The following is a 14,431-nucleotide window of genomic DNA, read 5'->3' as shown; positions in this document are numbered from 1 at the left end:
TTCTCCGGCAAAAAAACATTCCGGTCCTGAACTGAAGACATCCTGATGCATCCTGAACGGATTTCTCTCCATTCAGAATGCATTAGGATAAAACTGATCAGGATTCTTCCGGCATAGAGCCCCGACGACGGAACTCTATGCCGGAAGACAATAACGCAGGTGTGAAAGAGCCCTTACAAAGTGTAATTAAATAGAAATAGAAAGAAAGAGTTCTTTGGAAATTCTGTGTAATGTTGAGCTGTTGTATCAACATTTAATAATCATGAAACAAGACTGTGACTTTAGTTCAGATTCATTTAATTGTAATACAGACTCAGATATGCCACACGATTTCTAGTCTTACGAAATTCTTTGTCCGTTAGAAGCTGTAATGGAAGTAGAGGAAACAATGTGAAACAAAGTCACTAATAATAACCATTGTAAAGTATTGAATAAATATTACTCTTACTACTTGGAAACATAGCAGATAGATAGTGGCAAAATAAAACATGATGATTTTTCACCTATAGCATAGTCATCTGATGGAGTATAGCAGCTCCACTCCAGCAGTAATATATTTCTTGTGCTTGCTCTGGGGTTGCCGTCAACAGGCCTATGTGCCTGGACTTTCTGTTATGTGACTTTCACTCATTCTTCGCATGGAAGTTGTATGACAGCAAGTCTGTGATAAGAAGTACACCTTAGGCCGGCCATACACCTAAAGGGGTTCTCCTGTTCATAAAACCGATTTTCATGCACCATATCAAGGAATTCTGAGTTATTAGACAGGGTCTTTCTGTTGGATACAAAGATCCTCTCTTGCTCTGGAGGACCTATCCTCTCCTGTATTGCACAGACAATCTATTGATGTGAATTGGCACTATGGCCATATTCCTATCTTAGCCATTAATGGACAACCATATTTAGCATTTGATATACAAAGGAGGGCAATTCGACTATGTGAAACATCATTTAGGCTCTATTACCATTCTGTCTGGAGCACAATCTGGGACAGTATTACTGTCTGCAGAATCTGTTTTATTTTGGGATATTACCTGACACTATTATTTTTCAGCTCACTATCTGTATGGTGCTATTATTTATTTTGGAACTGCATACTTTGAGGGCATATTGCAACACAGGAGGTACAGTATAGAGGCATCAACATGCATTATATTGAAGGTGCCTGAAGAATGGGGGAGCTTGCGAAGAGAGTGGGGAAGTTACGGTCGGTATAGATAAGTTACGGTGGGTATAGGCCAGGTAGAGAAGAAAAGGGAAAGTGAATGACTCTAAACAGAAAAGGCCTCACGTATCAGTCAAAATGTGCCAATTAGAGTCTAAAATATCATCCTTAAATAGAAAGAATTGCTTATATAATGGATTATTTAAAGGCGACCCACTCCAAAAACTTTTACATGCCCCTACAATGTGCTAAATTCCCCTGCTTATAGTACTCTGTGACTCTTACCTCTGACCTCAGGGTTCTCTTTTCCAGAGATGGCACTCCTGTCCACTCAGGTGATCCAAATCTTCCTGGCCAAGACACCTTCCTGCCCTGCTTTGTATCATGTTTGTATGTCCCAGGACTACGAAGATATAGATTGATGTTTGTCATTTTGTAATAAGGCTGAGGATGTTTTCAAACTAAACACATACGAGGTTTATCAAGGAAAACTGACAATTGCCCATAGCATCAGATTCCACCTTTCACATTTCGGAGTTCATTTGGAAAATGGAAGGATCAATCTGATCGATTGCTTGAGGCAACTAAGCCAGTTCTGCTTTGCACCAGTTTCAATAAATCTAGCTAATAACCCTAACATAAATTTGAATTCAAAACACAATACTGGATAATAGTTATCTCTGGATGTAAATAGTAAAAATTGCAATGACAGTCCTAATATTGCTCACATGATCATGTAAACATTTTTATAAAAGCTTGTTTTATTTATGGAAAAATGTCTACAGCAATATACATAGTAAAAACGGGAATGAAAGGGGTTTTCTGATACTTTTATACTGATGACCTATCTTCTAGATAGATAAATAAGTAAAAGGCGACGGCAGCATCTCGGGTCTCTTCTTTATTGATAGTACTTCAGTGAATGTGCACACACAGCGACAAATGCAACGTTTCGGCTACATGGTAGCCTTTGTCAGGCATAATAACACATATAAATGCCCAATCTAATATAGTGGGGAAAAAAAGAACCTCCCTCACTTGTAGGGTAGCCAATCCATTAAACAACACAACACCCAATTCATTTAAGCTAGCCAATATACAACCAGGTATATTCAAGTCCTCATTTACATAGCATTATATATCATTAAAAATACCTGTATTGTCAAGTAAAGGAAGGGGTGAAACTTGCGATGGTGAATACATCGATCACCTGGACTCCATGATCACGTCTCCCGATGTTCACTGCGCATGTCCATAATGTTAGTAATTGGCCAAAATGCGGATGACGCGAAACATCGCGTCATCAGCCACGGTCACATGGTAATGACATGATTGTTTAACTCTGCCTAGTCAAGCTGACGTGTACAACAGGAAAGCATCCTGTTGTCATAGATACCAACGTTGTCACAGGCGAATTATCTCCATGTCGCACATTACCTATGCATTTCCCCAAATCATATATAGCGTGCAAGGAATAATTTAATTAAAATAGAGATCTCCCGCACCACCTTGCATATATTCAATGCGGGCATAACATATATGGCCATTGCGTCAAAAAGTATATAATAGCTGGAGTAAATTAACGCCCGATCACGGGACCCAATGTTATCTATAGATGGCATATCTACCCCCATGGCTAATTGGCCACAAAATCCTACCCAATGGTCAGTCAACAGTGGAGTCCAGGTATCTCAGTCCACACCATCACATTATACCCAGAATCTATAAAAAGGAAGCGAGAAAAAAGTGACTAGTTAAAACAAGGCTAAAAACATAGATGCTGTATAAAAGGAGTCAGATCATATTCATTTATACTTTATAACCACCAGCTCACCTAAATTAATTTATGCCACTTATGTTGAACTCAATATTGAGTCCATGTGGTTGCAGTGATTTCAAGGTAAAGATCCATTTAAGTTCCATCTTCCTAAGGATTTGTTCTTTATCACCACCTCCTCTCAATATACCCACTGAATCTATCACTCTGAATCTCAACTGGTTGACAGAATGGCCACACTCCGCAAAATGTTTGCCAACCGGTTTCTCCAACATTTTTTTCCTACTCGTACTTTAATGTTTATTTATTCTTTCCCTGATTTCCATAGTGGTTTCGCCGATGTAGATCAAACTACAGGGGCATTGTATCATGATCACATCTCTAGATTTACAAGTAAAATGACCCCTGATATTATATGTTTTCCCACTATATGGGTGAAAAAAGGTTTTCCCCTTTTATTAAGTTACCACAATTACAGCATCCTAGACAGCAGTGGCGTAGGGATCGCCATAGCAACCATAGCAGTGGCTATGGGGCCCTACGCCACTGGCGGCCCGTCCAGACCGCATTTTATTTTATTTTTTATTAACACACAGGCAGCCAGGCCCGACTGCCCGTCCAGTATAGTGGGCAGGGCACAGGCGGTCCGTGGCTTGTGCCTTGCTGGGGGGAAGCCAAGGAGTAGTCAGGTCAGGACTGGAGCAGGCGGCCCGGGGCACACTAGCGCACGAGCAGAAGATGAGGTAGGTGGTGGAGGGGGGCCGGAACGGGGGCGTACCTGTGGGTTGGCCACTCTGTGAGGTCTGCTGTAGTGTGAAGGACCTGCGAGGATGTCACAGTCATGTGATCAATTACAAGAGGGGCGGAGTTTAGTGTGGAGGGGATACTAAAGAGTGAGTGGAGGATCTGTGGTCATGTCACCCGGAGGCGAAGCCAGGCACCAGCGCCGCAGCACAGGAAAGATTTCCTCCTAGTAACTAGAGGGAGGAGGCGGACTCAGGCGTTGGAGGGGGCCGGGCTGGGCTGGGAGTGTACCTGTTGTGGAGGCCTGGAGGGACTAGGGAGGGAGTGGTCCCGCCGGCCGCACTGGCACCAGTCAGATTTGCGCTATCTGACTGCCCGAAACCAGTCTGAGGCTGAGCAGAGCAGGCTGAGCAGCTCAGACTCAGAGTGAGAGAGAGGAACCTCAGTCACAGTCACTTAAGTCCAGTCCTCAGTGGTCTCCAGTGACAGTCCTGCCGTGTCACTCCAGTCTGTGCCTGCTGTCTGTGTGGGGCCTAAGAGAAGCAAGGGGCGCCCTCCTTATCCTTGCAGGTATGCAGGCAGCTCTTTTTAATTTCAGAATTCAGATCATCAGACTCTCACTAATTGCTAATTACAGCACAAACCCTGCGCCCTGACCTGTAGTGTCCACCATCAGACAGGGGAGGGAAGAAACCCCAGAACTAGAGTGTGCCCCCCACTAGACAATTACCTTGCCCAAGTGGTTTAGGATCTGACTAGAGGGACCGCCATACTGGACTTAGTATTAACCAATAGACCTGACAGAACAACAGATGTGCAGGTTGGGTGACACTGGGGAAATAGTGATCATAAAATAGTAACCTTCCGACTGTAATTCAAAAGAGTGTTTTTTTCTGGAAGGCGCAAAATACCAAACTTCAAAAAAGCTAAATTTTACCAGGTAAGAGAGGACATTAGCCTCACTACCTGGGACAACGTCCTCTAAAATAAAAATACAGCCACAAAATTGTGAGAGGTACATACCTTATAGAAATAAAAGAATAAGGAACCAGACAAAAAAAAACTAACTATGTGGATAAATAAAAATGTAGAAAAGCTGTTAAATCACTAAAACAGGAAGGTACCAAGGAAGTATTGAAAAAATATAAGGAAAAATAAATAAATAAAAGCAGCCAAGCTGGAGACGGAGAGATTCCTTGCCAGAGACAATAAAACTAACCCTAAAATGTTCTTTAATTTTATAAATGGTAAAAAACTTAAACCTGAAAGTGTTGTCCCTTTACAGAGTGGTGAGGGAGAAGTTATAGAAAATGATGAGGACAAAGCAACTCTATTAAATCATTTTTCACCACTGTATTCACTGAGGAAAATAAACTGTCAGATGAAATGCAGTATGTAAAAGTATATTCCCCATTAAAAGTGCCCTGCCTGACCCAGAAAGAAGTGCAGGGGCGTCTTAAAAAGATTAAAATAGACAAATCACCGGAATCAGATGGCATACACCAATGTATCCTAAGATAATTAAGTTATGTCATAGACAACCCTTATTTCTGATATTTAAGGACTCTATATTGACAGGGAGCGTTCCACAGGATTGGCACTTAGCAAATGTGGTGACAATATTCAAAAAGGGTCAACAGCAGAGCCCGGAAGCTATAGGCTTGTAAGTTTAGCATCTGTTGTGGGTAAACTGTTTGAAGGTTTTCCAGGGGATGCTATCTTGTAGTACTTCAATAAAAATAAATGCATAACATGGTATCATGAGGAATCAGAGGTGGTGAAGGTGAATTCGCTAAAATAATTTGAGGGGCCTGAATGTATTTCTGGAGTGAGGCAGTATATTTAGTCACGCCCATCTACCTGGGACTTCTGAGCAGAGTACGTTTGTAGCTGGTTCCTACACTGCCCTGAATATTGTAGGCTTAAGTAAGTCCAAAGTGAGGCAGTATATTAAGTAATATATTGGGGGTAGCACCTCTTTCAGATTGAACACGCCCATCTACCTGGGACTTCTGAGCAGAGTATCCTTGTGGATGGTTCCTACACTACCCTGAATATTGTAGGCTTAAAGAGGACCTTTCACCTTGAAAAACATTGTGAACGAAGTATGCTGCCATGGAGAGCGGCGGCCGGGGATTTCACTGCACTCACTAATATCCCTGGGCGCCGCTCCGTTCTCCCGTTATGCCCTCTGGTATGTTCACTCTCTAAGTTATAGTAGGCGGTGTCTGCCCTTTCTCCTGTGGGCGTCTCCTTCTCCTAGGCTGCACACTTTTATCTAGAATGACCCCCATTTCTTAACTCTATTGTTTGTATATATAACGGTGTGCAGCCATTTTGTTTTTTGTAATTATGTTTGCTTCATGGATATGCACCTGTGATTCTTAAGGTTCTAGTCTAAATTTTCTTGCAATATATTGAAGGTAGCACCTCTTTTAGACTGAACACGCCTCTCTACCTGGGACTTCTGAGCAGAGTACGTTTGAAGCTGGTTCCTACACTGCCCTGAATATTGTAGTCTTAAGTAAGTCCAAAGTGAGGCAGTACATATAGTGATAGGAACCCATCTGCGGAAGCCACCTTGATGCCTGGTAGATGGGCCCTCGACGCGTATGTGCGCTAAGAGCTTCCATTATTCATTTATAGTTGGTATTGTACTTGCATCTAGACTGACCCCTATTTCTTAGCTCTATTGTTTGTATATATAACGGTGTGCAGCCATTTCGCTTTTGTATTTCTGGAGTGTAATAATATTACAGGTTATAGTCATTAGATTTCTAGAAAAGGTCGTTGATGCAGCCATTTCGTTTTTGTATTTCTGGAGTGTAATAATATTACAGGTTATAGTCATTAGATTTCTAGAAAAGGGTCGTTGATTCAGGGAGTTATTCTAATTGCCTGATTGGAGTCAGGAAGGAATTTTTCCCCTTAAATGAGGAAAATTGGCTTCTACCTCATGGGTGTTTTTTGTCTTCCTCTGGATCAACTTGCAGGATAACAGACTGGACTCTATGGATGTCTTTTTTTGACCCAACAAACCATATTACCAGGGGTGTAGCTAGAAATGCATGGGCCCTATAGCAAAAAAAATTTGATGGGTCCCCCCAGCCCCCACATATCTATCAGGCCTCCCACCACCCCTTCCAGAGCTCCCATCCAAACACCCATCCTAGATCTCCCACCGCCATGACCATAGAAAAGTCCCACAGTACTGCCTGCTACCACCAGACCAACCCTCTGCCCCAGGAGAGTAACGGGCTGGAAGCTGGATCATTGGTCCTGTAATGGGGCACCCCTAGGCAGTGCTACTTCATATACTATAGGGGTGCAGAGCAGATTCTGGAGTTGTCACATCTGGTCTGGCACCTACCAATAAGGCCCCATTCACACGTCCGCAATTCTGTTCTGCATTTTGCGAAACGGAATTGCGGACCCATTCATTTCTATGGCACTTCCGGGTCCGCAATTCTGTTCCCGAAAAAAATAAAACCTGTCCTACTCTTGTCCACAACTGCAAATTACGGATCGCACATTACCGATGTCAGTGTTTTGCGGATCCACGGGCCCGTGGATCCACAAAACACTTACGGATGTGTGAATGGGGCCTTACCATGCGTCTTCAGTTAGATGAGAGAGAAAAGTCTGAGTCAGTCCCATCAGACTCCCAGTCCAGACTAGCCTGGTGCCTGCCACAGTAGTGCCTCTGCCACCACCAGACCACCAGCCCTGAGCCCGCCCACAGTGGAACTGGAACCATCTACTGCGAGTACAGCAACCTTCAATAAGGAGAAGAACTTAGGGTAGTTTCACACTTGCGGCAGGACGGATCCGACAGGCTGTTCAGCCTGTTGGATCCATCCTGCCGCTATTTCGCTTTGCCGTCACTCCATCCCTATTGACTATAATGGGAACGGGGACAGCTGGTGGACGAAAAGTACTACAAGTCCGACTTTTTCCTCCGGTGGCCTCTCACGGCGCAGTGTCATCAATGGGGATGGAGCAGCGGTCCAGCGAAATAGCGGCAGGACGGATCAGACAGGGTGAACAGCCTGCCAGATCCGTCCTGCCGCAAGTGTAAAAGTACCTTTATGTCTGTAATATAAGAGTGTGCCCCCCAAAAGAAGGAAGGGGCACCCTCCTTATCACTGCTGGCATCTCTTTTTAACTTCAGATCATCAGACTCTCACTAATTACAGCACACACCCCTGTAGTGTCCACCATCAGACAGGGGAGGGAAGAAAAGAAACCCCAGAAATAGAGTGTCAGTGTGCTCCCCAAGTTGGGGGGCACACTCTAGTTCTGGGGTTTCTTCCCTCCCCTTTCTGATGGTGGACACTACAGGTCAGGGCGCAGGGTGTGTGCTGTAATTAGTAATTAGTGAGAGTCTGATGATCTGAATTCTGAAGTTAAAAAGAACTGCCTGCAGACCTGCAAGGATAAGGAGGGCGCCCCTTGCTTCTCTTGGGCCCCAAGAGAATCCTGAGGACTTGTGGGCCCCACTCTGAGTCTGCAGGCAGCTCTTTTTAACTTAAGAACTTAGATTATCTCAGAAATCATAAGTTCTCAATCTCACTTCCTTAAAGAGGACCTTTCACCAGAATTAAACTTCTAAAGTAACTATACAGGCATGTAGAGCGGCACCCAGGGACCCCCTTGCACTTACTGTTATACCTGGGCGCCGCTCCGTTCTCCCGTAATTGCCTCCGGTATCTTTACAGTAAGGCTCCACCCAGGGGAACCTGCCGGCGCCTCATTCTCCCATGCTGCAGCGCTGGCCAATCACAGCGCTCAGCTCATAGCCTGAGAGGCTTTTTTCTCTCTCAGGCTATGAGCTGAGCGCTGTGATTGGCCAGCGCTACAGCATGGGAGAATAAGCCGACGGCAGGTTCCCCTGGGTGGAGCCTAACTGTAAAGATAACGGAGGCAATTACGGGAGAACGGAGCGGCGCCCAGGTATAAGAGTAAGTGCAGGGGGGTCCCTGGGCGCCTCTCTACATGCCTGTAAAGTTAGTTTAGAAGTTTAATTCTGGTGAAAGGTCCTCTTTAAATTCAAATGAATCACATCACTTACTTTTACAGTCACACAGACAGCAGGCACAGACTGGAGTGACACGGCAGGACTGTCACTGGAGACTAGAGACCACTAAGGACTGGACTGGAGTGACTGTGACTGAGGTTCCTCTCTCTCACTCTGAGTCTGAGCTGCTCAGCCTGCTCTGCTCAGCCTCAGACTGGTTTCGGGCAGTCAGATAGCGCAAATCTGACTGGCGCCAGTGCGGCTGGCGGGACCACTCCCTCCCTAGTCCCTCCAGGCCTCCACAACAGGTACACTCCCGGCCTGGCCCCCTCCAATGCCTGAGTCTGCCTCCTCCCTCTAGTTACTAGGAGGAAATCTTTCCTGTGCTGTGGCGCTGGTGCCTGGCTCCGCCTCCGGGTGACATCACCACAGGTCCTCCACTCACTCTTTAGTATCCCCTCCACACTAAACTCCGCCCCTCTTGTAATTGATCACATGACTGTGACATCCTCGCAGGTCCTTCACACTACAGCAGACCTCACAGAGTGGCCAACCCACAGGTACGCCCCCGTTCCGGCCCCCTCCACCGCCTACCTCATCTTCTGCTCGTGCGCCAGTGCACCCCGGGCCGCCTGCTCCAGTCCTGACTACTCCTTGGCTTCCCCCCAGCCAGGCCCGAGACGTGGACCACCCCCACACCCCGCCCACTATACTGGGCGGGCGGTCGGGCCTCGCTGCCTGTGTGTGTTAATAAAAAAATATATATAATGCGGTCCGGACGGGCCGCCAGTGGCGTAGGGCCCCATAGCCACTGCTATGGTTGCTATGGCGATCCCTACGCCACTGTATATTACTATATATGTTACAATATTGGTATTGGCTCAGTTACAGCAGAGGCTGCTCTAACAGTTATGCAGGGGGATATAACATGAGGCAATGCTTTAGGGTACATTCACAGGGACACAAATTATATTTTGTGCATTTAAAGAGGCTCTGACAGCATGATCAACCCTATTAAAACAGGCACACTGCCTGGTAGGGATCATCATGTTGATTAAAATGATATCTTTCTTTTGTCTGCATGCTAAACAGCTGCAGAGATATCTGCATTTTATTCATATGCAAATTAACAAGTTCAAGCATCAGAGGGCGGTGCTGAATCCTTGGAGCACTGCTTTGTAACACCCCCTATCCTCTGCATACTTCCCCAACCCCTTGATTGACAGGGCTAGACATCAGCATGCTGAGTGGATTTTTATGATTATAAAGCTAATATACATATTACTGCTTTATTCGCAGGCACAATATATGATTATAAAGACATAAAAATTAAGAAACATATAAGATTGATGCAGGGCTGGCGCAACCATATAGGCGAACTAGGCGTTGGCCTAGGGCGCCGGCCTGCTGGGGGTGCCCTGGTGGGCTCCCCCTGACTGGGGCTGCAGCCCTGGGCGAAAGGGCGATCAGCTCTTGAGCCTCCCCCAGCGCCGTTACAGGGGGGCCAGGAGGTTGAGGTCCTTCCTAAATATGGCAGAGCAGGCATCTCCTTAACCTGATGGCAGGTGCCTGCTCTGCCAGTAAATTATCGGAAGAGAGGAGGCGGGCGGCAAGGGAGGCTGTTCTAGCAGCTCCCCATTCCTCCCTCGCGCGCCCTCTGTGATGCCATAATATGATGTCATTCTGGCCCCGTCATACTAAACGGCGTGCTGGAGGACTAAGGAGCTGCACCACAGGGAGGTGAGTGTTTAAGTGTTTGACTGAGTGAGTGTCTGCTAGTGTATTTATGTCAGTGAGTGAGTGTATGTATGTCTATCTTTCTGTCAGTAAATGTATCTGTGTCTGTCATTGAGTGTCTGTGTGTGTATGTCAGTGAGTGTGGATGTCTGTCGGTCAGTAAGTGTCTGTGTGTTTGTCAGTGAGTATGTGTATGTTTGTCAGTGAGTATATGTGTGTGTTTGTCTGCCAGTGAGTGAGTGTCTGTCAGTGAGTTTCCGTGTGTTTCAGTGGGTAGGTGTATGTCTGTCAGTGAGTGAGTGTGTGTCTGTCTGTCTGTCAGTGAGTGTATGTGTGTCTGTCTGTGAGTATGTCTGTCAGTGAGTTTCTGTGTATGTCATTCAGTAAATGTCTGCTTGTGTGTCTATCTGTCAGTGAATGTATGTGTGTCTATCAGTGAGTGTATGTGTACGTCATTCAGTGAGTGTCTGAGTGCGTGTCGGTCAGTGTGTGTGTGTCTGTCAGTGAATGAGTGACATGAGGGGGCAGCAAAATGGATCTTTGCCTAAGGCGGCAAAAATCTTTGCACCGGCCCTGGATTAATGGCACAAAAAGACCACCTGATCCATCTAGTCTACCCTCATGTTATTTATTTTTTATCTTAGGATAGACATGTGTTTATTCCAGGCATGCTTAATTTCACTTACTAGTAGATTTCCCAACTAGTGTTGATCACGAATATTCGAATTGCAAATTTTTATTGTGAATATCGGCACTTTGAGAATTCGTGAATATTTAGAATATAGTGATATATATTCGTATATTAATTCGTAATTTCGAATATTCAAGTTTTTTTTTAAATCAGTACACATGATCCCTCCCTGCTTATAGCTTGTGGGCCAATGAGAAGGCTGCAATATCTTTGACTTTAGGAGTAGTGCTGATTGATTTTCGTAATGCATATATTCGTAATGCAAATTTTTATAGCAAATTGTTCAATTGCCGATTTCCGCAATCAAGAAAACAATGACTGGAGATAATGAATTCACGAATTCGCGAATATATGGTGAATATTTGAATTCGAATATTGCCCCTGCTGCTCAATACTATTCCCAACCACATCTGCTGGAAGTTTGTTCCAAGCTTCAATCACTCTTTCAGTAAAATAATATTTCCTGACATTGCTCCTGACCTAACCCCCAGCTTATTTCAGACTGTGCCCCCTTGTTCTAGTGTTTAACTTCTTATTGACAACACTTCTACCCTAAATCTTCTTTAAACCTTTAACACATTTAAAGGTTGAGCATATTCCCCCTTTCCCTTCTTTCCTCAAGGTTATACAAATTACATTCTTTAAAGCAGGGTTCCTCAATAGAGATGTCGCAAACATTAAATTTTCCGTTCGCGAACGGCGAGCGCAAATGATCGCGAACGGGCGAACCGCCATTGACTTTAATAAGCAGGCAAATTTTAAAACCCACAGGGACTCTTTCTAGCCATAGTAGTGATGGAAAAGTTGTTTCAAGGGGACTAACACCTGGACTGTGGCATGCCGGAGGGGGATCCATGGCAAAACTCCCATGGAAAATTACATAGTTGACTCAGAGTTGGGTTTTAATCCATAAAGGGCATAAATCACCTAACAATCCTACATTTTTTTGAACAACGTGGTTCAAAACATCCAGTGTGTGTATACGATCAGGTATGATGTTGTATCGATCAGGTAGTGTAAGGGTTACGTCCGCTTCACAGACATTGACAGACCAAACTCCCCTTTTAATGCACCGCAAACAACCGCAAACAGTTCATTTGCCCAACCGCAAACTCCCCATTTGCACAAGGTTGGATACCAAGCTAGCCATGTCCCGTTGATGTCATTGAAGGTTTCTTCCTCCACCCAGCCACGTACAACACCAAGGGTCCCCGAAAGGTGAATTGAATAGATTTTTCGAACAGGGAGATGGTTAAAAAATGCTGGCTCCCTCCCCTTTGTTTTAATCCACGGTCACTGCGTCTGCGCCGTGCAATTTACTGTCACACCCGATATGAGTGGTATTTTCTGTAGTTCTATTCTCATGCGTTTAATCCCGGTTACGTCCCCAATCTGGGGTCCATTTATTGAATTGATTTTTCGAACGGGGAGATGGTTAAAAAAAACGCTGGCTCCCTCCCCTTTGTTTGAATCCATTTATTGAATGTATTTTTTCTGTATAATGTAGTAGTGGGATGCACAGGATAGCTGGTCCACCAAACAGGGTGCTCACAGTCCCGCAGTGTCTCCCCACTGCTGAAATAAAGACCAAAATAATTGTATATAGAAGGACTGGGCACACCTAGGGCATTGGGTCACTAACTTTTTTAAATACAATTAAAATATATCATTAAAGGGAACCTGTCACCGGGATTTTGGGTATAGAGCTGAGGACATGGGTTGCTAGATGGCCGCTAGCACATCTGCAATACCCAGTCCCCATAGCTCTGTGTGCTTTTATTGGGTAAAAAAAACTATTTGATACATATAAAAATTAACCTGAGATGAGTCCTCATCTCAGGTTAATTTGCATATATATAAAAGGGTTTTTTACACAACAAAAGCACACAGAGCTATGGGGACTGGGTATTGCGGATGTGCTAGCGGCCATCTAGCAACCCATGTCCTCAGCTCTATACCCAAAATCCCGGTGACAGGTTCCCTTTAAGTATAATAAAATAAGATAACTGACACAGTATTACTAATAGTTCCAACGGGCAGTCGCACAACAGAGGTGATTAAGTTGTTGTATCCCATGTGACTGTCACCACTGGAAATGTACCAAACAGGCAGCACTATATCTGTTGCATTAAATCCATAAGCAGGCACATAGTCCTAACTGATATTATATAAATACAATAAAATATGGCATCAATTTAGGGCCCTTTCACACCTGCGTTATAGTCTTCCGGCATAGAGTTCCGTCGTCGGGGCTCTATGCCGGAAAAATACTGATCAGGATTATCCTAATGCATTCTGAATGGACAGTCCGTCCTTCAGGATGCATCAGGATGTCTTCCGTTCCGGAACGGAACCTTTTTTGGCCGCAGCAAATAGCGCAGCATGCTGCGCTTTTTGCTCTGGCCAAAAATCCGGAACACTTGCCGCAAGGCCGGATCCGGAATGAATGCCCATTGAAAGGCATTGATCCGGATCCGGCCTTAAGCTAAACGTCGTTTCGGCGCATTGCCGGATGCGACGTTTAGCTTTTTCTCAATGGTTACCATGGCTGCCGGGACGCTAAAGTCCTGGCAGCCATGGTAAACTGTAGTGGGGAGCGGGGAGCAGCATACTTACCGTCCGTGCGGCTCCCGGGGCGCTCCAGAGTGACGTCAGGGCGCCCCAGGCGCATGGATGACGTGATCGCATGGATCACATGATCCATGCACATGGGGCGCTCTGACGTCATTCTGGAGCGCCCCGGGAGCCGCACGGATGGTAAGTATGCTGCTCCCCCGCTCCCCACTACTACTATGGCAACCAGGACTTTAATAGCGTCCTGGGTGCCATAGTAACACTGAAAGCATTTTGAAGACGGATCCGTCTTCAAATGCTTTCAGTACACTTGCGTTTTTCCGGATCCGGCGTGTAATTCCGGCAAGTGGCGTACACGCCGGATCCGGACAACGCAAGTGTGAAAGAGGCCTTAGCGATAAAATAGATATAGAATAAATTAATTATGACAGCATAATTCATAAATAAATTTCCACTTAGCAATAACAAAATGAATTCATTGTAGCAGCATGCTTCAGTGGTAGCAGCAGTAATAATGATGATGGCAACAGTTCTTTAAAGTAGCAATAAAGTTTGACAGTAAAAGTCAGCAGTAAACTGTGCAAGTTTGGAAGTGACTGTTTAAAATGGCTCGAGTACAGTTAGTTCAGGAACGAGGTATTTAACAATTATCCCCAATGGTAAGAAACAGCATATAGTTTTCAATCCTCAGATTGGGCTTGTTAAGTCAGTATACAATTGCAGTTA

General features: G+C 45.0%; 1 protein-coding gene across 1 annotated transcript in view; it reads right to left on the bottom strand.

Annotated features, from left to right (window-relative positions):
• Positions 1 to 222: 222 nt before the first annotated feature.
• Positions 223 to 14,431, bottom strand: part of PIFO (primary cilia formation) — a 63,339-nt gene continuing 49,130 nt past the window's right edge. The window contains exons 5-6 of the mRNA XM_044288033.1: positions 1,451 to 1,568; positions 223 to 365 (exon numbers count right to left, since the gene is read on the bottom strand). Coding sequence (XP_044143968.1) covers positions 297 to 365; positions 1,451 to 1,568 — 187 coding nt within the window. The 3' untranslated portion in view covers positions 223 to 296. The remainder of the gene's footprint in view (positions 366 to 1,450; positions 1,569 to 14,431) is intronic.

This window comes from Bufo gargarizans, chromosome 3 (assembly GCF_014858855.1).
Source record: "Bufo gargarizans isolate SCDJY-AF-19 chromosome 3, ASM1485885v1, whole genome shotgun sequence".
NCBI lineage: Eukaryota > Metazoa > Chordata > Amphibia > Anura > Bufonidae > Bufo > Bufo gargarizans.
This window is presented reverse-complemented; position numbering and strand designations above follow the sequence as displayed.